Source organism: Anas acuta, chromosome 3 (assembly GCF_963932015.1).
Source record: "Anas acuta chromosome 3, bAnaAcu1.1, whole genome shotgun sequence".
Lineage (NCBI taxonomy): Eukaryota > Metazoa > Chordata > Aves > Anseriformes > Anatidae > Anas > Anas acuta.
Window position 1 is genome coordinate 53171461 of NC_088981.1, and position 23484 is coordinate 53194944.

The 23484-nt window shown below is 39.0% G+C and overlaps 1 protein-coding gene across 8 annotated transcripts in view; it reads right to left on the reverse strand.

Moving 5' to 3' along the window:
• IPCEF1 (interaction protein for cytohesin exchange factors 1) overlaps positions 1-23484 on the reverse strand; it is a 71062-nt gene that overhangs the window by 38062 nt on the left and 9516 nt on the right. For 3 of the 8 annotated variants that reach the window (XM_068677151.1, XM_068677145.1, XM_068677143.1), the window contains exons 1-4: positions 19596-19714; positions 9362-9610; positions 4859-4907; positions 588-624 (exon numbers count right to left, since the gene is read on the reverse strand). In XM_068677151.1, the coding sequence (XP_068533252.1) occupies positions 588-624; positions 4859-4882 (61 nt within the window). In that variant the 5' untranslated portion in view covers positions 4883-4907; positions 9362-9610; positions 19596-19714. Of the gene's footprint in view, positions 1-397; positions 551-587; positions 625-768; positions 860-1826; positions 1922-4858; positions 4908-9361; positions 9611-19595; positions 19715-23484 lie in introns of those variants that run through there. The other 5 variants (XM_068677144.1, XM_068677147.1, XM_068677149.1 and 2 more) reach the window with 5 other exon arrangements.

Genomic DNA, 23484 nt, shown 5'->3' on the forward strand with positions numbered 1-23484 from the left:
ACCTTACTTAGTGATCTTAACAAGTCATCCAAGCATATCTTAAAATATACTTAGAAGTCATTCCATTTTGTAGTGGCTGTGACAGTAATATACACGCCTTTGAAAGCCAGTCTCATGTGCAGAAACAAAATAGTAAGCTATAGATAATGCAGATACTAGTTATCATTTAGATAGCCATACACAAGCTTCTTTTTTGTGAATTAAAAATATATCCTTTAATCCTTTTAAGAGAAGCATGCATGTATTTCTCTTCACACAGCTGCACTGAAAAACAATACATCTATTTAAGTCAGCTGAAGAAAACTATTATGCCAAGTACATTAAAACCGTCAGTGTATGTGTATGCATGCATCTGATTCTACCTCACTGATTTCCAGCTTTGAAACAATTAACATACCACAAGGATTTAGTCCAAAAGAACAGCACGTTGTCATTTTTTTTCAGAATTGCTTCAAGAAACAGTGGAGTTAAAAAGCAGCCTTCCACCAGCTGAGCAGCAGTAGTATAAAATCCTCACCCTCCCAAGATCAAGACATACTAAGAAAATAACAAAAGAGGAAGAGAAAAGAAAAAAAATCTCTCATTACCTTGACTTTTCTTTTTTGTCTTCTGACGCAAAGGAACCTGTAAGAAATGCAGGAAGGAAAGAAAAGAGGAAATTTCAGATTGTGTTGCAACATTTGTCTAGAAAGGGGAGGGGGAAGCTCGAGAAGGACGTGGTGGTGATGCTGGTGGTATATGCAGGATGGAAATGCATAACCCACTCACTGCTGAAGGGACGTTAGTAGCTGAAGCATAAAACGTGTTAATTAGAATTGATGTATGTGGAGTTGAACCAGGGCAAATCTAACTATTATACATGTGCCTGTCTACTAGTGCTTCCTGTTTCACACCCACAGGCAGCTTCTACTTTGCTTCCCTGAATCATATTCTGTGTTCAGAAGTTAAAAAATAAAAGTTAGAAATCCAACATTTTAATGCTTCCATGAGGGAGATTTACAAACATAGGTTGATTAAAATACATGGCAGATGTTTTATTGTTCTTTAGCATATTCTAAGCACCCCTACCCCTGAAAATGAAAACAAATAATTTTCTTCTTTTTTTTTTCTTTTTTTTTTCTTTTTTTTTAAAGTACAAAAGAACACAGTTCCCCCCTACATAAGTAAGAGTTTCATATTTTTTAAAGAAAGGTAAATAAATCACACAAGCTTGGAAGACTATCCAAACTCTAAGATATAAATATACCAGAAGTTTGCCATGCCATACATAAGAATTTTGAGTCTCTGCAAAAATAACATAATTGAATTATATTTTCATTATCAGTGTGCATTCATCCCACGTAAACACACAGAAAATGAAAGTAAAACAGAAGACCAGGGACTGAGAAAGAGGTCATCAGAAATATAAGGTCCAGGTTTTAGAGTAAATGCTCCCCAGACTGGCTGGCTGTGTACAAAGCACTTTCCTTCTCTTGGCCTCAACCTTTCCATCTCTAGCATGGGAACAATAACATTCACCTTCTATTTTTTAGGAAGGTTTTGAAACCTCCAGATGACAAACGCTGGATAAGGTGATGTATGGTTTAATATGCTCGGCCACAATGTTGCTATGCAAAACTGGTAACTACCTGATCCGCTGCAGAGCTACGCTAGAAACATTACTAATGCAGTCTCTGGACCTATCAGGCAGCTTTGGAGGAAAACAAAACCCCTTTTCATGTTATTCTTGAAGGATTTGATGGCTCTTCTCACAGGTAAATTAAAGATGAGTAAAGCTACACCATCTGGAAACAATAACACAAGAAACCACTGCCACCAGTACTTACAAGAGCTGAAGCATTCTCTAGCCAGTTATCCTTGCAGCATGTATCCGAGTGCAGAACTGCATATCGTAACTCTTGGGCTTATCTGGTGCTTATTTGAGATGACCTGAGCAACACATTTGTGGGTGGCTTTACCAGGAGTGAATAATCCCAGATTCCTTCTTAATCATCATGTATTCTTCCCCCCTCTACACTATTTTTTTTAAATTCTACCACGGCCTCTCAGTCTCCCTGACTATTCTCCATGACAACAGACAAAGAAAAGCAATGAGAAAACATATCAGCTACACTGAAGCTCCAAGATTTCCCTGTCCTGTACAGGCCACCTTTCACATCTTCATTCCAAAGAAAGTAACACCCTATTTAGGACACGTGGAAATAACAGACAGCCACAGTGAATCAATGGGTCATGCAATCACACTCATTATTTTCCTTCAGTGCTACCAAAGTGGTGTTAAGGAAAGCAAATTTTAGTCAGCTACCCACAAGCAAAAACTGCAAAGCAGGGTGATAGTGCATCTTCGCCATGATAATGTGGTGGGGGCATGTCGTCTTTACCCAACATAAAATTGTACAATGACAAGAGCAACACTGACACAGGATGTGGCTCTGTAAACAGATGAGGAAGAAGTAGATCTTTCCGCTAACCTTATTGATGATCAGCATAACATCTATGGCCTATGGCTCATCTGTCAAGGGAGGGTTAATATCCATATTACCTAAATTCTCTGTTAGGGCCTGCTCTATATACAGACTGAGGTGGGAACTGATTAACCACTAAGAGCTTGGGGTAGCAAAAAGAATTCACAAATTTGCATTTATTATTCAGTAGCAATGATTGTTTCCTGCTGCAGGTTGACAGGGGTGATGGATCTCCATCTCTTCATGTTTCATTGGAGGAGTTGGGAAACTAATCAGAGAAGGAAGGGCAGTTTCCCAAGCCAGCATTACATTTAGTTTGCCTGGATAAAACCAGTGATGAACCCACAATAAAATTGTCACTGAGTGAGATTTCATGAATTAAGTTACATTTCTGTTTTTCTTTTCCAGGATTCCTGAAAGCTGACATACTTTCCATCTAATTAATTCTCAAACAGGAATTCAACAACTTCTAAATGTTTCTAGTGCCGCACAGAAGCCCAATATCAACCCATAAAAAATAATTTGTTTGCTCTTCACAAGAAAATCTTCTAGTAACAGAACACATCGATGGAATATGCCAAGAAATCCAGGGTTGTTCAACAAATTGGTTTCCCAAATTTTGCAGATCTTTGAAGAAACAAAAGAAATCTCTTTCCCCACAGCACCAGTGTTTGCAGTCAGATATTTTATAAAATTATTTAATTAAAAAAAAAAAAAAAAAAATCAATGAGACTGTCTTCATCTTAAAACAATAGAAAAATCTATATTTACTTTAATCTACCATAAAATTCATGCAATGCCTCACCAGCAGGTTTTTCCACAAGAAAATAACACTTTAACACATCTCCAATTGTAAATCTTTCCTCAAAAAGTAAATTTAAGTTTCCTCCTCTGAAAACTGGCTGATGCAAGTTGGAAATCTTTCGTTTCATTGAGCCTGGATGAATACTGATTAAGCGATACTTTTAATTTTCAGTCCTAGCAGACTACAGCACCAGTGCAGAACAAACAGAAAAGTCTGACTGTGGAAGGCAGTTATTACCAGTAAAACCAATGGTACTGACCACGGGCATAACAGCAGTTTCAGATGTGAACATATCGTAACTACTACACATAGTCACTGACTGGAACAACCTGAAACTGAACAAAATGTTCAGTTTGGCTCATACTTTCCTATTCTTCTGATAATGGTGAATGTTCCTCTGTAAAGACAAATTTCCTGATGTGTATTTCAATATCACAGGTTCAACTAAGAAAAAAATAAAAATAAGGAAAAAAAATATGTCTAGCTCCAGGGAAAATCTGAGGACAACAATCCTCAGAAGAGTCTGAAATAAATGCAAAACATCACAGTTATTTTTAACTTTAGAAGGGTCATAATTTTTCTGTGAGACTGGCAATACAGGCTAGCTTTTCATCTTTTTTGGGGGGAGGTTTTGTTTGTTCATCTGTTTAGTGAGATCTAAGGGTTGAACAGGATGGGATAGTGATGCTGCATGAAAACACAGACTTCAAGCTTGCTGTCCATTGCTCCTCCACTTGGCAAATACAACTGGGAGCCAGCTGCAAAGAGAGCTGTACAACTGAGCGTTGTTCACAACCACTTCTGTGCCAGGCTGGCTCCCCTAATAAGCAAAAACGAACAAGAGAAGTGATATCTTCAGTGAAAGACTTCTATTAGCTTAGAGATCCCATGTTTGATTTAAAAACATAGAGCAGGGGCTCTATATATTTCCAGACTCCCTTTCAAACGGGTGGCCTCAACCAATTATTGCTGGGAATGAAACCTAGCTGGGCAGCATCCCTCTGGAGAGCTGCCAAGAAGCAGTCGGAGTTTGTCTTTGGGATGCTTCTGTCTAGAGTCCAGGTGTACTGCCGCTTGCAAATGCTCCTGAAGGAAGAAGCGGGGCAAAATAGACATATGAGGCTCTCTGAAAGGGAAGGAAAAGTTTGTTCTACAAGCAAAATCAGAGGCATTGCTCTACTGCTGAAGACCAGACTTCATGTCTCCTGAAGTTTAACTCACAATTCATGAGTCTGAGATGGTACCAAAGGCTATGATCATCAGTTTGTCTTCTACAAAGCTGTATTTTCCTAAAACCTCAAGGATTAGACAGATGTGTGTCTAAGAAAAGTCCTTTGCTAAGCTCATGTATCCTAAATTACTCTTTTCTCATCTTCTGAAGAGTAGCTCTTGGAAGCAAGGGGACCACTGGCTGTGGGTCCATACAACAGATTCAATTTCACCCCAAGAATAGAATCGGGGCAGCCTGTAACAGTCTCACCACTTGGCCTAACCCATGAGCAAGATCTTTGGATATTGATGCTGTCCTCAGTCTTCTATGATCTCTTCAACTAGTCAGTAACTGTGACATAACTTCAGATATACTTACGAGAGCATTGCCATCAGCTTCCATGAATGGTTTCAGTTTAGAGGGAAAGCTGTAAAAAGAAAAAGGGTTGTTTGCTTGAGTTCTGCATTATATTTTCATAAATTAGTCCTGACAATAGATGAAAAAAAAAGTGTTAATGTGATTTGACTTGCCAGCTTCACCCTCTCATCTTCTTTCACCCTTTCAAAAAATATCTTTTCCAAAGGTAATGCCATATTATGTGAAAAGATTTTACTGATGTAGAAGGCAGCTATTGATAAGGAGTACTAACTCAAAGCTATCCTTTTTTTTGCTATGAAATAAACATATTGAAAGTCACAGATATAGTTGGGGAAGGTACTTTTTGTTTGTTTGCTTTCAGGGTTTTTCTGTTTGGTTTGTTGGGTTGTGGCTTTTTTTAGAAATGAATAGAGAATAAATAAGTAAATCTTGAAGTGTCATTTTTTCCCCCTACTGTGAAAGAAATCAATAGGATTTTTATTTCCACTGAGATGAAATTATTTCCACTCAGCTGAGATATTCCCAGTGTTTTCTGAGTGTTCTAATCAGCTCATTTGCTCCCATCTCCTGAGCACAATGAGATTTCATAGCTGACTACCCTATAATGAATTACACTCTTCCCTTTTTAGAGAGCAAAAATTGTGCAGTCCGATAACATATGGTAGGAATTATATCCCAAGGATATCCAAAACTACCAGTTACCCATTTATGTAATTTCATTCAATATACACAACCAATAGTCAACTCCCTACGTGATTTTCCTTGGGCTGGTAGAATGAAAATATAACAAAAGAATCTGTGTAGTACAAAAGGTAAAGGAAAACATACTAACTTTGAATGCCTACAATGTTTCTATGAACTCCTCATCTCTTTATGTACAAAACAATCACTCAGTGAAATGGGAGAGTACAAGACTGCTGAAGTGAGCAAGATAGGATTTCCGGAAATAGAGCCACACTTCAGAAGAATTTCTAACAAGAACTTTTTCCTGTTACTAAAACAAGTAATTTAAGATATGTGGCATTCCTCATGCATAATATTTGTTTCATTTTGAAAATAAAGTCTTAGAAAATAAAAACCCACCTACTGGTTTCCAGCAATTTCAAACCAAAAATAGAAATGCAAACAAAAACATATTTTTCTGGCTCCCAACTGCTTCTGTTCAAAAATAGAAGGAAGCACTTTCTAAAAGTGGCTCAAATTGAAGTAATATAAAGATGAGGAGAGATGTTATAGCAAATAATTTCAAGGATGTTTAGAAATAATAGCTAGTGTAAACAAGCAGAGGAAACACCTTTAGTTATACAAGCAAATTAACATCAAGCTTCAAATGCCGAGCCAAAAAGTAAGGAAATAACAGACCAAATTATAGTAATTATTGTGACATGTGGCCTTTTTTCCTGTCAATTCTCCATTTCAAGCATGCTTTGGGGTTTTTAGGGGGGTGGGGTGTAATTTTACAAACTGCACAGATCTGAATTAGCCACTATACAAGGAGAAGCATTAGTTAATTGGCAAGGAAACATTTCCGCCTGTGTGATTTGTGCCAAAGGAGCTGCAATGGCTTTCAGCAGATCCTTCTCAGTGACTTTAACTCAAACTTTTGTTTAGTTTCCAGAAACTGGCTAAGCAGTCTTTGAGCCAGCATCCAATTTTCAAAAGCAGCATTGACTTCTGTCTCATTCTAGTTAAGTGTAAAATTTATTACTCTCTGTGTATGGAAAGCTGTAAAAATAGGTTCACTGCAGACTGGCTCTCATGCAGATAAACTGAGTTTATTTCTCCTAAGTAAACCCAACCTGAGTGAGATTAGTTGCACTGTGAAACAATGTTAAGATTTTAATGCCTACTCAAGTGTACTTCACTGTTGCAAAACCAACATTTCAGAAGGGCATGACCTGTTTATCTCTGCACTACAGTAAAATAAGTGTTTCCTTTCAATTCTTCACAGCTGTGCAATAGGACAAGTCTATCCTTTCTGAGCAGACAAAATAGAAGGAGCTGGATAAATACAGCCTCTCATGCAGAGTTGGTCTATAATCACCCTATTGGATATTGGTATAGACGAACCTACCAGGGTTGTCTCTGGGAATTGTAACACCCTGCCCCAAATATTCCCCTCCCCACACTGCAGTTAGGGTCCCCTGCCAAGCTGTGTCCATCTCATGCCATGTGTGTGACATGAGGCAGTCTCACCACTCCACAGGCTCCACAGTAGCCCAGGAGCATACCCACAGATGGTGCTTTGGCTTGCAGAAGAGATTTCCACAACATGAAGGCTAAATCTGAGCTCAAGAGCTTGATAAGCCAGTGAGAGGTTAGTAGGAGACAACACCTGAGTTCATACTGCCAGAAGGGTGTCCTGATTCCTACCTGGAATAGCCACAGCAGGAGAACACATGTCCAAGAGCATCTCATTTCATAGCTCACTTTCCAGACTAAAGACAGGAATGTGCATATCCTTGCCCTGACTCAGATAGACTTTGAATTTGAAGCAGGGTCTCACTTCCTAAGCAACAAGATGAGGATGTGGCCTTCCAGCCCTCCCCATAACCTTCTGCATTTGCAGCAAGATAAGATATGGGAAGAGGAGAGGAAAACCCTCCAGCCTACAGATTGAGGCACTCACACTGAAAATGTACACCAGGATTGCAGTCTGCTGTGGTGGATGTTCAATTCTGTAAAACTGGAAAATGGGATAAAACAAAGAGAGAGGGAAAATAAAATACAGTGGAACATCTCCCAGTTCTAATGGCTTTATAAAGGAGAGAACAAACTTTAATCTCTCACATCCTAAAGCAAATGAGATGGTTTTAGATTACCAGTTTGTAAACCTACATTTGTCTTTTCTTAGAGGTGTCAAAACCAACTCATTTAATTTCAGTCTGAATCGAATAATTATGTCAAAAGTGGTTTCAGGTATAAGATTTCCAATTCAAATTTCTGAGGTTTTTGTTTTGCTATGTTTTGATTCAACAACTGAACTATAAACATCACTTTGCATATCTTTATTTGTACCGCTTCACTCCCATGCTTTCAAGAATAATTAACAAGTAGGTACATGAGTAATAGCTGATGCAACAAATGTGGAAACATGGCAAGTGACTTATCAGAAATATCTTGCAATCATTTCCATTTGACTGCATCATCTTTTCTGAAATAAATAGAAATATCTCTGTTAAAGATGAAAGGTAATGTTAAAGGTGGGGGGTGGTAGGAGTCAATGTTTTTCATTGGAAAATATATATATCTTAATCCATTAATAATAATACTCTTGTAGAAGTCAAAATCTACATGGCCTGACACTGTCACACTGGTTGCAATGACATTGATATAAGCCTGCCACACATGCCTTCCAAGCATCCCTCAGATGCCATCCAAAGTGGGCATATGCCTTCTGCTTCTGAGCAAAATATTTGAGATATGTGACATGACTCAAATCATTTGTATTGCAGAAACACCCATAATGTGTGTAGCTCAGATCCTGTTCAGATGGCATTGATACAAACTATTCAGAAAATTTCTGTTTTACCAAGTACCAAGTCAAGGCTGTAAGACAGCCTGGAAAAGAAACTCTTTGCCTTCCTTCTGTCTCCATTCCTCATGTCGGTCACCAGCTTTGATATCTCCGTTGGGTTTTTCTGTTGTGTGCCACTATTTGCACTTCAATGGGCAATGAATTGACAGGCAATATGAAATTAGCGATAGGGTTACAAAAATTTGCCTAGAAAAATCAATGATTACTTAATCATGGATCTCACTTGCAAGCATTAGGAATAGCATTGCCCCACATTATAGCAGCGCTCGAAGCACTGTCCTGTGTCAAGGAGACAGCCTTATATAACAGTCCTAAATTATCCCATTACCTCTAACAGGGGTTGTTGTAACAATGCAGGGGAAAAAATAATGACAGTGATTATAAGCTAATAATTGTCCTTTGGGTTACTAGAGATCAATTTAATCTGACAGAACCTTACCATTAGCTACTAATTAATCAGATCTGGTCAGTTATTTAACTGGTTAATTAACTACCTAAATCAACTGTCCTACTCATACAATTTGATTCATGACCTGCAGATTTTCTCTCATTTGCCATCTCACCAGGAAAGTCAAGTAGTGGGCTGGTGCTGTGCCATGGGGTAATGACAAACAGACATGGATGCTCTTTTCACAAAAGCTCATGGACCATGTCACCACAGTTATGTTCCACTCGCCTTGGTCTCTATTACTCCACATTCCCAAATGCAGATAAAGTTCACCTCTGAGATTGAAAACATCAAGTCTATTAAAGTACGAGCATTAAAATATGTCATAATTGCCAGAGAATACCTTAAGCTTTGGCCACAATGGATAAATTTAGCATACTAAATAGAAATTAGCCTTTGAATAGCCACAATAATTCTTATAGCAGACCTACCAGCAAGAAAATCCATCTGCCACATTATAACCCCATCGGTTATAACCTTATTTTCAAAGGCATTTGAAACGATTCAATCCCCTCACCTGCAAGCAATTCAAAAAGACAACTTCTGGCTCCGTTTGGGAGAGGGCCAGGAAAAACTGGAACAAAGTTCACTGCTCCTGCCTCGGAGACAGAAAGGGTCTGGAGACATCGCTCTGCTGGGATCGCGGCCAGGGAGTCAGTCCAGCCAGGTCCAGCCAGGGAGCCCAGGAGTGGCGGGTGACAGGCGCCGACAGCTCCACGAAAGCAGCTGCAGGAGCCCACGCTCGCTGCCTTCCGGAAGAGAGCGGCTGGAAAGAAAGGAGAAGTTCAACAGAAGAGAGATGTTCCAGCTGCCTCTGGGGCCTCAATGGCAAACATAAAATAAAAAATAATAATAATTAAAAAAATAAACAAATAGAGAGAGAAGAACTCAAAATGGCATGCTTAGCTAAGTGTTCTGCTCCAAACTTGAATTTGCATGCAGACTCCTCATAGTGTTGTGCTGCTTCTTAGTGCTATTCTGCTCTTTGAAGGCCAACAAAATCCCAAGTTAAAAGTGGGGATTTTTCAAAAACCTCAAGTACAATGCTGGAATTACCGTGGCCTCCTAGTTGTCTCCTTCACTGCGGCAGGCAAATAAAAGCAAGCAAGGCTGTGAAGGTGGCTGCAGAAATGGATGAAAAGTCAGTGCAGTTAGGGGGAAAATAAATGTTTCAGATCTAGAGGAGCACTTCCCAGGTGTTTTGCTGTGTTCCAAAGATGCACAATTCCCTGTTAGCCCAGAAAATGAAACATAGAGAGGAGGCAAGAAAAGAAAAAGCCCAGAGCCTATAGACCCTCCTGAGATATTGGTCTAAAGGAAAGCGAGCAATAGCTCTCTTTCTGAATAGGGCAAGATTCAGAGGACCAAAGAAAAAATAAAATGTATTTTCATCCAAATTAACCAAATTTGCTAAAACAAGATTAATTTAAAAAAAAAAATAAACCTTCCAAGTGGAGCTGACCAGTTCCCTTGGGCTCCCCTATCATACCTCAGCATCCTTCCACCAGGGACAGGCAGGGAGGCTGCCTGGCACATCCCAGCTTTCACCTCTGCCCCACACCACCCCAAGGACAAACCATCTTTGGGGCCCTCCCCCCAGCACACACAGTGGGACACAGTGGGACAGTGGGACACACACAGACAGTCACCATGGGAATGTAAACCAGTTTTGGAGAGGAGCACTGGGTAGGGCATCTGCAGCTGCTCGTGCTGTGATGCTCTGCAGGGCTTCCTGGGAAAGGCACAGCCTCACTCAGGTACTATCAGAGTACCACACTCAGCCAGTTTTCTGATTTAAGGTCATGAAGCTAAAGCAGAGCATAAGCCAATCAGACTCTCCTATGCTTAGAGCCGTCCTCTCTCCAGGCACTGTGAATGGAATTTTCTCCTATTCCCAAACACCAGAGAGCTACCTGAGCAATATGACCCACCCTGACGAGAGGTGCAACAAGGACATCCAGTCCCGTTATGGCTGGATATATGCACAACTGCAGTGCAATACATCAAGATAACGGGAGCATACTTCTGGCTCCCGTGTTTAAGAACAAAAGACCACAGAAAGTTGTTAATATTTGCACTCTCTGCATATTAGGTGTGAATTCTCTCCTTCTTCCTTCCACCCAGGCAACGTTCACTACACTGACAGCTCTAAACAAAGGCCAGCATTCACATTTCTAGAGAAACATCAAGAGAACAGCTTTTTAAAACTAAAGCAAAATCGTTATGCTGATGATTAGCAAGGACGAAGCATGAAAGCTGGGACAGTTGCTGCTTCTTCCATCAAAGATTCCCACTTAATGTTCAAAGTTCACCAAAAACAGAGTTCTTAGGAGTCCTGTTTGATTTTTCATTAAATGGTCGGAAGCACTGAATAATTTATGTTCCTTCCACCCTTCACAGTACACAAAGTATGCACATGGTACTCAAGTCTCACCACTGCAGTACTTGGCTGCACCAGCCCCTTTTTTACTTTATGTTTGCAATGAGCAAGAGGAAAAAGCCTGCTATACTACACAAAAAGATCACGGCAAGAAATAACTGCTAGAAGATATCCTCCCACGAGCCTGAGAAATAATTTTGTCCAAGATGGGTAGTATAACCAACTAGCCCTGGAAGCTGAAATAAAATTTACAAAAAAAAAAAAAAAAAAAAAAAAAAAAAAAAAAAAAAAAAAAACCTGTTCCTGGTTGCAAAGGATTGTTACAATGCTTTTCTGCAGCCATCAGTACCCATAGCACCCAGGATTTACTGTGATTCTTGTTTTTTAAACACTACAGCCTTTGCCAAAAATCTGCACACAGAAATAAATCATTAAAAATGACAATTTGCTACTCCTGCATATGTAGATTCTGACTACATTGGACACTTGCTTTCTGAAACTTAAAAAAGTGAGTTATTCCTTTTCTGAGGGGTTGTCTTCACTGTCTTCATTGCAGTAAAATCTGGAAACAAAGCAGTGAGCATTTCTCTAAAGGAGAAGGTAATGTGGCAGAACTGTTTACAGAAAACTGAAAAATGAACTTTCTCTTTTACAAGAACAATTTCCATGTTTTCTCAGAAGACCTGGACTTTATGTCATAAGCTGTATTTCATGAAACATTTTCCTTCTAAATTCCACCATGCTGTGTCTGTCCCGATATTTTGAACAATTTTAAGTCTCTATCTCTCTCCTAAGGAGAGATTTTCTCTCTCTGTTTTTCTAATGAACCAGTCGCCTGCTGTTTATATCCTTTTATATTTGGATCAGTGTATTCTGATGTAAAGTACCTCCATTTTTTAACCTAATTCCTATGCATATATCTTTCAAGTTTTATGGAAGAAAAGTAAATAGCCAAAAAAACAAACAGACTTTTCAGTGATAACAAATTTTAATAAATGTAAAATAAAATTAATATTATCAACTATTTCATGGCAGTTTATAGCTCATGGTAATTGCAGCCTGCATAGTTAATCTTACTTTTATGATCTTCTTTCAATAAATTATTTGTAATTGTTACTCGAGTTTTCCCTCTCATGCCATGTGCCATATTGGCAACAAAACACCCATGGTAGAATGAATTAATGAGCAGTAAATGCCTGGAGAAAAGCTACCCTACGCTCTGGATTTCCCATTGCAGCAGAGCTATAATTTATACCAGTTAAAGAGTCTGAGGCTAATACAAGGATTTGAAACACCCGTAATTTAAATTGTCTCAGTTTAAATCAATTCACTTGATGACACAACTTTCAGCACACACTTTTTCTGACAGGGGGAAGCAATGGTGTGTATTTGTCTTCCTAGCTGATCTCTTGTGCTTTCCTCAAGTGCTGCAACACATCCTGTTTCTGTTGGCAGCTAAATAGCTTCTCATGCCTTTTGCAATCTTTATCAAGCCCAACGAGGTTATAATCCTCCTCCCCTGTTTAAAACATTGAAATGATTTGAAAGATTCAAAGAGCACCAAAAGATTTGGATACAACTCCTGTATGTGCATCATTGGTAGACCACGACTGAGTTACTACCCCATGAGGAGTGGTGGAGCTTTTTGGGCACACCAGCACAACCAGAAACACCTCAGCAAACTCACATAGCTCTGAAGGAGCATATGAATGTGGAAGTCCTTTAAAACACCAGTAAACACCTTGTCTTTCTGGAGGAGACCTGTTATTGTTCGTTCCTTAACATCGAAAAGTACACTCATTTTTTTGGGATGAGAATTGAAGAAAGTCTAAATGTACGCAAGATAACCGTTGCGCTTAAGTGGCTTTAGCACACCAAGATGACAAACTTAAATCCTATCAGCCAGTGCAAGAGTTTTATTATGAACTTTGTAGAAAATTTCTCATCTTAAGTTATCATTAGTCCTAGTTTGTACTTCTTTTCCATGGAGAGTCTCAGAGAATACAATGTTTTCATTAAATAAAATACAACAATAAAGTAAATAAAATAAAATGGAATAAAATAAGCTTCCTGCCCAAAACCAGAAATCTTAAAAAACAAAATGCAATATAATTTATGAAGAAAATATACAGCTTTGAAAGAAAAGTCTTTCCTTCTTACAGTGAAAAAATGAGGGGAGTTGTTTTATCTAAAAACACAGATAAGATAAATGATCTAATGACTAAATGACTAACTAGAAAAAAAATAATAATTTCACATTTATATTTTCTCACATGCTTATTTACTTTTTATTCCCCCATTTATCTTTCCTTTTGTTGAAACCTGTACCCCAACATGAGGTGACAAAACATAAAGAGAAATCAAACCATATCATTGCTAAAGCTCATTATGTCCTAGTGTAAAGGTATTTGTATTTCAAAACCTATTGCAGTCTTTACATGGAATTTAATAATTCACATACAATTGAGCATTAATATGAGATACAGACAAACTCATAAGGAGGTTAGCACGAGAAACCCACCTCTCATGAAGTGGATAAAGTTTTGACCATCAGTATGTGATTTGTTGAGATTTAAGGAAGGAATAATAATTATTCCTCCAAAATAAATAAATAAGTAAATAAATAAATAAATAAATAAATAAGACTACTCCAAAGAGAAGAATTTACTCTTTCCTTTTTTTTTTTTTTTTTTTTATCTTAAGTGTCTGCCACTTCAGGATTTAAATCCCAGTTTTTAGCAGAAGAAAGCCAGCTGATCACAAATATTAAGACAAAGGAATTCTGGAAAGTTGAATTCAAGGTAGCCAAGGCTGAAACTCCACAGGGCTTTGTAAGGCAGGTCAGTAGGTCAAACAGCTGTTCAGACTGGATGTCAGTCAAGTTTTTGGTGCATTTTGTAAAGTGTTGCACGTGTAGCCCATATTTTCATACTGTATGACTTCATTAAAAGCAAAAGAAGGGGTGAGAAACAGTGGAGCAATGGTACAGATTTTAACTGAGTGCCCAATGTCCTTGCACATCTGCAAACATTAATATAGGGCCCAAATATAATACAACAGAATATAGCATACAGCAATGTAATGGACCAAAGTAGGAGCAAAGTTAAGCATGCTGAGTAGCTCTCTCTAAAGCTGTCCAAAGGTTTCCATCAGGAGACAAACAAGCTCTCACGCAACCCCGATTTGAAAGTTGATCTCGTCAGAAAATATCCAAGTGGGGAAACTGGAGTAAATCCTATGGACTCAGGAATTAACTGACACAAGAACAAGATGTCTCTTCTGCAGTTATAGAAACCCAAGATCAGGGTTCCATTGCTGTCATCCACTGTTTTAGAACTGCATCTCCACAACGCATCTTCACTGGCAACTCAGTTTATGCCAGGTACAAACAACATATCCAGAAGACAGACAGCTTATGGAGAATCTTGCATTCCCCTGCAACTGCATATGCTATGCGTCACTTTAGGGTATGTTTTCAATTTTAGCCTCTGCAGGAGGGAAAGTGCTTTAAGTGCACCCACTGTGCATTTGGGTACAATCCACAAGATCCCAGGTGGAGACACAAGGCAAAAATCACACCTGAAAAGAACCTCTCTAGTGCACTAAATTGCTAATACATAATCATAATAATAATACTTTCTGCTTATCAATGCCACCCCCTTTCCTTCCCCTCTCAATTCCCTAATTGCTCTCGAATGAAGAGATGTTCAACAACAAATTTTGGAAGTGCAGATTCCTACTTGCTGCAAGCATCTTCACACTGTTGCTTTCTGAGAAAACCTGATGATTTGACATCATTTCCACTCTCCTTGAACTTTGTGAGATCCACACGAATAATTTGACTGTATTAGGAAGATAAAGAAAGCTCAGACACTCAAGCAAGTTACTTGGTGTCAGGTGAGACATACTAACTATGGAAAAGATTTAAGCTAAACAGAATTGCCTGGCAGTTGCATTTGCTTTAGATTAAGAGAAAATAAGCACAATTAATATGACTCAGCTGGTGCAGTATTTGATGGTGCTTGTACCCAGCAGCTATTCCTAGAAGAAACTCACAGACTTGGATACACCAACGAGTAAGAACATGAGTTCTCCTGAGACCTTGCAAGAAGGAATGAGGATAACAAAGCAGCTACACAATGTACCAAAGCAGAGAAATATGTAAAATGATTCACAGCTTTATCACACATAATATTGTTATAGGAACTTTTCTGAAGTATTAGCAATGGAGATTGCAATTTATTTATTTCCATTGTAATAGACCATGTGTGACATACTGTAGGAACATGAAAAAAAAAAAAAAAGAGAGAGAGAAGGTAACTCTGCTCCTGACAGTTTCCAGTTTAAGGCAGGTTACAACAGAAGGATGTAGATGGAAGGCCAAGATAATGGTGAAACAGTCACCAGAATCATCTGTTGGATCTCAGACAATATCAAAGTTAATGTGACTTAGAAAAATAATGAGATATTTTTAGGAGACTGCAAAACATATGAAAGTGTTATAAGAGAGGATGGGAATTCAAAATGACAGTTAAAGCTCAGTTATGTTTGACGCTGCCCAGAAGTGTAAATAGGCAGAGATTTCAACAAAACAGCAGGGTAAGAAAATTACCTTTATAGTGATTTTCTGAATTGATACGAGGAGGTGAAATTGCTTTTGTCAAGGACAGATAATTGGAGATTTCAATAAATGGGACATGAAATAATGACAACTTAGATGACATTTTATTTGTGTGTATGGAGAATGAAGACATTCGAAAGCATGTGCAAAATAGAAACATAGCTTGGAAGCAAAGATGTAGAGAATTGAAAAATTCTCTACAGTTTAACTGTCAGTAGTGACAGAAGATGACTTATGAAAGGCAGCAATTAATCTTGCTGATTCCACCTAAAGGCTGAGCCAAAACATATCAGAGATACAGGTGAAATCCTACATTTGGTCAGGAAAATAAATAGATAGACAGATAGATACATACATACATAGATACATAGATGGATAAATAGATAGATAGATAAAATCTGTGTTACAGGAGTAGATCCTCCCTTTGTAGATGGAGAAGCTGAACTGATGTTTGTGAATGAAATAATGCAGCATTGAAGTGTAGAGGAATAATGAATCAGAGGACAGGATCTTTTAGTAGAGCAAAGACAGCATTTTGGGGTGTATCAAGGATCTTCTGAAAGGCAATTTTTAAGTGTCTCAGAAAACAGGTGGAGAACCACTGGCAGACAGAATCACAGAAAATAAGATTTTAAGAAGAGATTTTCAGACAAAATCAAGAATTAAATTATGGTAGAGAGCAGAGGCTTTTGTTGATTAATTGCATTTAACAGAAAAAGAAAAAAAAAAAAAAAGAAAAAAAAACATGCTAGTTGAGGAAAGGGAGAAAGACTAGAGGAGGATCTGGGGAAAAGAAAGGTAAGTAAGGTGAGCTCTACCCAGATGAGGAAGCTGTATCTGCAGAAGTAGCAGTTAAAGAAGGGACACTTGTTGGTTGGGCAAAGCCATGTCACTTCGTTGATTTTTTCCCCTTAGAAGCAATCAGAAAGACCTGTTCGGAGATGAAAGAGACAAGCACAGGGATAACTGAAGGTATCTCCACAGAGAAAGCATGACTTGGCTATGCCAGAGGCAGGGGATGGAGCTCAATGAGGGCAGACACACTCATTGTAGCAGAAGAATTCGGTTTATTCATGGGGCTAATGCCAGAGATGCCCCACAGCAAAAGCAAAAGAAGCAGACACTGGAGGGCAGCCAGGCTGAAACTTGATGATAGGAAAGAGAAGTGAACAATTAGAGGGTAGAGGAGGCTGCAGAAGGGAAATATTTTTAGAAATGCATGTCACTAAGGCATAAACGCAGTACACACATATATAGGTACGTTGAGAACAACAGCTAGGTGAGCTATGCCTTTAATTGCATGCATTGCTTTTCAGAAAATTCCTTAAAAGACAGAAATATATCTTAGCCAAGAGGGAAATTGAGATGCAGAAATAGGTAATAAATATTACTTCAGTGCCTGTTTCCCTGTTCAGTAATTGTGTAACCACACGCAGCATGATTTCATTAGCAGTAAGTGATGCGGCAGGCAGGGAGGGCCCATTCTCTAGGCCCGTAAATAGTACCAGCCACATTGGCCCATAAATAGTACCAGCTACATTAGCAGAGTGAATGATCCCCTGAATACATCTCCAGGAACAAAAATGAAACAATCGAAAACTATTCACCTGTCATGTAGCAGCACGGCCCTTCGTGACACACTCTGGGTCACTGCTCCTACCTCCAGAGCCAACAACAGAGAATCTGCTGGGACCTCCCCATGGCACGCTGTTTCACAGCTGGCTGCATGGCCACACCATTTAACAGAGGGAGCGGACAACACTTCCGTCTGTACAGTATCTTGGTGTGTTACCACTGTATCTCTACCCAAACAAATCCTTACCTCCTCACCTCCTTCACCCACAACCAGGACAGTATTTTTTTAGCTAGAATGCATACAAGAGCATGAAAGAGATGGATTTGGGGGGCAGGTGGGAACACTTTGATATCTGGAATTAACCAGGATGAAATAGAGCAGAGTATCTTAACCATCACTGAAGCTTTTCAGTCCTTGCCAGCTCAATGTGTTCCCCAGCAGCCTTGTGACAAATGCACTAATGCTAGCGGAGAGTATGCCTGGAGCACGCAGAAGCAGGGTGCTGCACCCATTTGTGGAAACACATTCAAAAGTGAGAAGCACATGCTGCTTTCTGGCCACTTGGCAGTCCCACAATAAGTCAGATCTCCCAGTATGCATGGGAACAAACAGCAGACAGCTTGTACAAGAAGTTCATGAAAACATTAGCAGCCCAGCATAAATGGCTGTCACCCTATTTCTTTCAGTATCCCATGCTGATACAGTCCTGGAGCACGCATTTGCTGACAGTATACACTTTAATGTGCCATTTCACCTTTCCCACCTATGAAATCAGGCTGACTTGCAAGTGGAAAGCAGCTGTTGGAGCACCGTCTGGGAGTACCCACTCCCCCTGCTTTAAGGAGTGAACTGCTCTCTCAGAGGTGGCAGTGAGGCAGCAAGTGGGCAAGGTCAAAGTGATGAAGCATTTGAAAGCAGAAAGCTTCAAAATCCCTGACCTGAGGCACATTGCCCCAGACATACCACGGCCTGGGCACTTGCTCAAATGGTGTGCAGCTGTGTCACCAGTCAGCACCAAGAGAGGGACACTGTGGAAGCCTCTCCTTCCCACAGAGGCAATTTTTGCCTCCAGAAAGTGTAAAAATGTCACCACAGGAGAAGGTAGAGAAAGGATATTCATGGGAAGGAACCAAGCAATTTCTCTCCCCTTTAGGAATTGTCTCAAATCATTGAAGATTGGCATAACTAGCAGACAAGAAAATCCTATTGACCTGAATTGCAGTCCCTGAGCAGAGATAATGAGCCTTCCAAGAACTTCAATTAATATAACTGCCCCCAGTAAAGAAAGGTATTGCCCTACTGCCCAAAAAGGACTTACTGGAAGCCAGCGGGTACGAAAATGATTAAACAAGCTGTTAATCTCAGCTTTCACTGGAAGAAAACCTGAGTCCAGAAATGTAGTTGGTGTTTTGAATTTTGTATTTCAGGACAAAAGACAGAAGACTGTAATTCCAAGTGTCCTATTTTTCAAGGTGAGGATGAGCCCATTCACATTGTACTTTTGCTGTGTCTCTACCAATAAAACTTCATATCTATGAGAAAAACATTAAAATTAATGTATTCCAAAATTCTTTTCATATTAGAAACAGAAATCAGTCTACCCAGCGCTGTCACCACAAGACATTACATTCTACCCCCATACTGCACATTAAATACTTTTTACATGATCCTAGATTTGTACATTTTCAAAACCCTACATCAGTAAAGGAACTGCTTCTATTTCCATATTATATGCCTCTCTTCACAAAGATCTGATTTACCTGATGCATGTACCTACACTGTCACCCTGTCCTTGGCTGGATCTTGCTGAAACATAACTGAATTGAACTCGTTCAGAATACAAATTGTTTACATACATGCCGACATGTCCTCACTCCACAAACAAGCCCCATTATTTCTAATGAATTCATAATTTCTAAGTAACACATTTGCATTTTTTAAACAAAATGGAGGAAAAAGGGAAGCATAAGATCTTTGACACTGTTATGTAGAAAAAAATAGCAGTTATGTGCCACTGTGAACTTCCTTTATCGTACCAAGTGTCACTTCTCATCAACTAAAACCATTGTTTGTTTGTTTAAAAAAAAAAGACTGAAAAGAAAGAAAGTAGATATCACCAGACAGAAACACCTACATCTGTCACTTAAAAGGAAAGAAAGAAGCCACAGCCTTACCAGCACGGAATTCTGACGAAGATCTACACTTGTCCTGTCAACTCCTATACCTTGCAGAGCAGAGAGGAAACTCTTACAGAAATTGGTTGCAAAGCTTAAATTGCCCAAGAGGAAACTGGTGTGTCTTTTACAAGTCATAACTATGCAAACCACAAGCCAGGCATCAAAGTAAGTGCTAAAAGCCATGCCTGCCAGAGCCATTAATACTGGAACCGAGCTAGGTAGAAATAGGATGGAGGATGGAAATAAAAAATTAGAAATATTCTCAGCTTGTTTTTTAATTTTTGTTTCACAAATGGAATGTGGTTTAAAAAACTTGTATTGAATAATTCTGAGAAAATGTGATGGTGGGAGACAGGAGCAATCACAGCATAGGTGCCCTGCAACAAATCTCACTGCGCAAGCCTCAGTATAGTCTCAGTTGCAGACCCACTCCCCAGGATGCCCCTTCAGCCTTGGTCTCCTTGGTCCTCAGGGGTCTAACCATGTACCCGGTAGTGCAGGAGGACTCCGGGCAGCCCAAGCCCTGCCATGCTGAGTGAAGCCCTCGGGACAACAGGAAGAATGGGGCATGAAGCACAACCGGTTTGTTTTTTCTGGGTCAGCTACAAGGTGTGTCCCAGGAAACAGCATCCCAAGCAGGAATGAGGATGACAGCAAGGTCTGCACCTTGGTCACGTCAACAATCTTTATTTCCCATTTTTTGACTAAAAAAACTTAATTTCCCTTTTTGACTAACTGTTTGATTTTGATAAATCAAAATCAACAGCCCTATTCAACAAAAAAAGAAATAAAAATTACATCTTTGTGTACTTTTTTTGCCCTGTGCATTCAACAGTTTCATTCACAGGCATGTAGGCTTTGAGAATGAATCAACAATTAACTATAGTATAAAAAAAATATTTGCACTCTCTACACAATTCTTTACTTATTCCACATATTGCATAGAACAGAGCACACACTCTGATAAATCTCTCTCTTCTTCAAAGTGACGGACACTTAAAAATGAGGCAGATTGTTTTGTGCTTTGAAATTTTTTACTCACTGGTATATTACAGACATGTTTCTTCAAAGCAGCATGGAGTTGTGCTGTCTAGGGATGATCCTGTGTTTCCTTAGATCTCCCTCTGCTGTGGCAGGGAAATTCCAGGGTCCCCAGGGAGGTACGGGAACCATCCAGAGATCTGACTGCTTTACTATGCATGACGCTGAAATTACAGTGCCACCTGTAGGACACCCGGAAGAAATTTAATTTGGGTTTTGCTTATGCCAGGAATGCCAGTTGTTATAATTATAAGGCTTTCTAGTAGTCTTGGCAGAAGCATAGGTACATAGAAAACAAATGAGTCATGTCAGCCTATAGGGAGTAACTTGAAAGCCTAGTTCACACTGAGCAACAACGCATTGCTTTCAGTACATCAGTGCAGCCAGATGAAGATATTTTGCTGTGAAAATGAATCTTTTGTGAGATAAAGATGTACCAGAACAACGAACTCATTGACCATCCACCTTAGAGCTTGCACCTCTGTAGCCAGGAGAGAACCATCGCATCCCCAACAGCATCCAGACAATGCAGAGATCACCCTCAAGCACACAAATCTGAGGAAAGCTTCCATTACAGTTGCAAGATCTTTCTTTTTTTCATCTTTCTTAAAAAGAATAAAAAATAAATAAATAATAAAAACAAATAATAATAATAAAGTATTATAAATTACCTTTTAGCTGTCATCTGTCTACGCATTGCATTTTAGAGACTGGTATTTGCATTATGTGCATATGGAACTTTGCATCAGCACTGGGAAGCACTAGTAAATACTTCAGAACATACTAATAAACTTTAATAAACTTTTTTATGTCGTTTTCTCTCTTATTTTCCACCTTTTCTAACACATTACATCTAAAGTGATGATTCTAAAAATTTCTCTCCAATGTATCATTTGAAGATACACGGTAAGACAAAGGTAAGTGCATGAACCTTTGTTGTTAGATTTCCATTAATAACATCTGAAGTGGAAAATACTCAACTGATTAACTTAAAGGCTCTGCTGCTGCAAACATCAACATAAAAGAGAAGGTGTACAACATGTTCAAAGACAGCTTCTGCTTAATGTGCAGCTGTAGTCAAAAAAAAAAAAAAAAAAGAACAGAATGTTCAGACAAATAAGGAAGGGAATGGTGAATAATATCATGGGTGTAAGAATGCTTTTGTGTGAATCAATGACACAGCTTTGTGTAGAATATTCTGTAAAATAATCACCACCAAGAAAGAATGGGAAGAACATTCTGAGACTAAATAATAGTGAAGAATGAAGAGTGAGAAGACTGATCAAGAATTGCCAGGGGGGAGAAAAAATCTTTTGTATCAACATAAATTTAAAAAATAACAATGCTTTGTAACATGGCATATCTGATAGGGGATTGTACATAAATTTGAACATAAATATTTAAAATTATGATTTAGATAGGGAAATAAATCTCTCAGTCGTATAAAACAAAAACTGGAGGAGGAAGGAACAAATAATGAAAGGTGATGAACAAAATGGACAGAAGGTAGTGGATTTTAGCACAGTATTTGAAACTCACTGCTGCAATAAATTGACTGCGAAAGTTTGGGCAGAATTGAAATTACTTTATGAAGCAGAGCAAATAGTGAATCACTGTGTACAGAAAGCAGTAAATAAAGTAATTTCCAGGAACATTAGGTTGAAATATACATGGCAAATTTCACAGCATAAGAAAATGATTTGAGACATGGCATCTCTATTTTCTCCTTGAGCAGAGCAGCAGTTGTCACAGGAATCAGAAAAAAAAAAAAAAAAAAAAAAAAAGTGGCCCAGGTCACGGATTATTTGTAATGGAATCCCGTTAGATACCATGTGTACTCAAATTTGCTCTGAGTTTGTTTTTTACCAGGTAGGAAAGTGAGGTATCGTTTTAGCCTTCCTTTGCCTATTCAGCCAAATAAGTAACTGATGAATGTACAAAAAGGTATGGGAAAGCCACTGAAAGCAGATTACTTATCGCTTATCAAAAAAAAAATTCTGTTGGTTGTGTGATTTCTGCCACAGGCTTCAGAGACCACAAGTGGGACGAGATGAGTCTCTGTCAACCAGTATGATTCATATTTGCCATACCCGACTGTTACATGCAAACCAGTAGTTGCTGGCACTTAACATTTATGATAGAAAGCTACTGACTCCCACTACCGAAAAAGTTTTCCTCCTAAGCAGTAAAGATGTTCCAGCTTCCTATGAGGTTTGCTTTCTGTTTCAACTTGTTTCACAACAGTGAGAGCTAGCCAGCCCTCAAACACCTCAAATTGAGCAAGCGGTGGTATTTCATACACATCGCTTCAGCTTTGTGTCCCTCCCTCTCTGGGATCTAGTCAACATCACACGGGTACAATTTGCAAAATCGCAGGGGAAATTAGCTCAGTTTTTACCTCTTACTTTGAGACTAAAATGCCGGTGGCCTCCACAGGACTGGCTGCTTCTGAGGGGGAATGAGATAAGCCTTCGGAGGCTCCAGCCTCAGCTCTGGCACTGACTCACCACTTGGTTTTTGACCCACCACTTCCACAGCTTTACTTTCACCCTTTTATAGGATGTACACAGCAACTACTCACATCAGAGGAAAATTACAAAAATTCACTTATTAATACCTCTAAAGAGTCTGGAGTTCCCCAAAATAAACATTTCACAGGAGGGCAGTATATTAGCCATCTTTTAATGACAGTGTTATTTGCACAGAAAAACAGAACATCTATAAAGTGACCAGAGAATTGCCTAAGTGACTTGAAAACAAATGGTTGCCAAAGTTAAACATTAGACAGTGGTTTTATTGCAGCACTATACTAATCAAGGAGTTTAACATATGCACAGAATCCTAA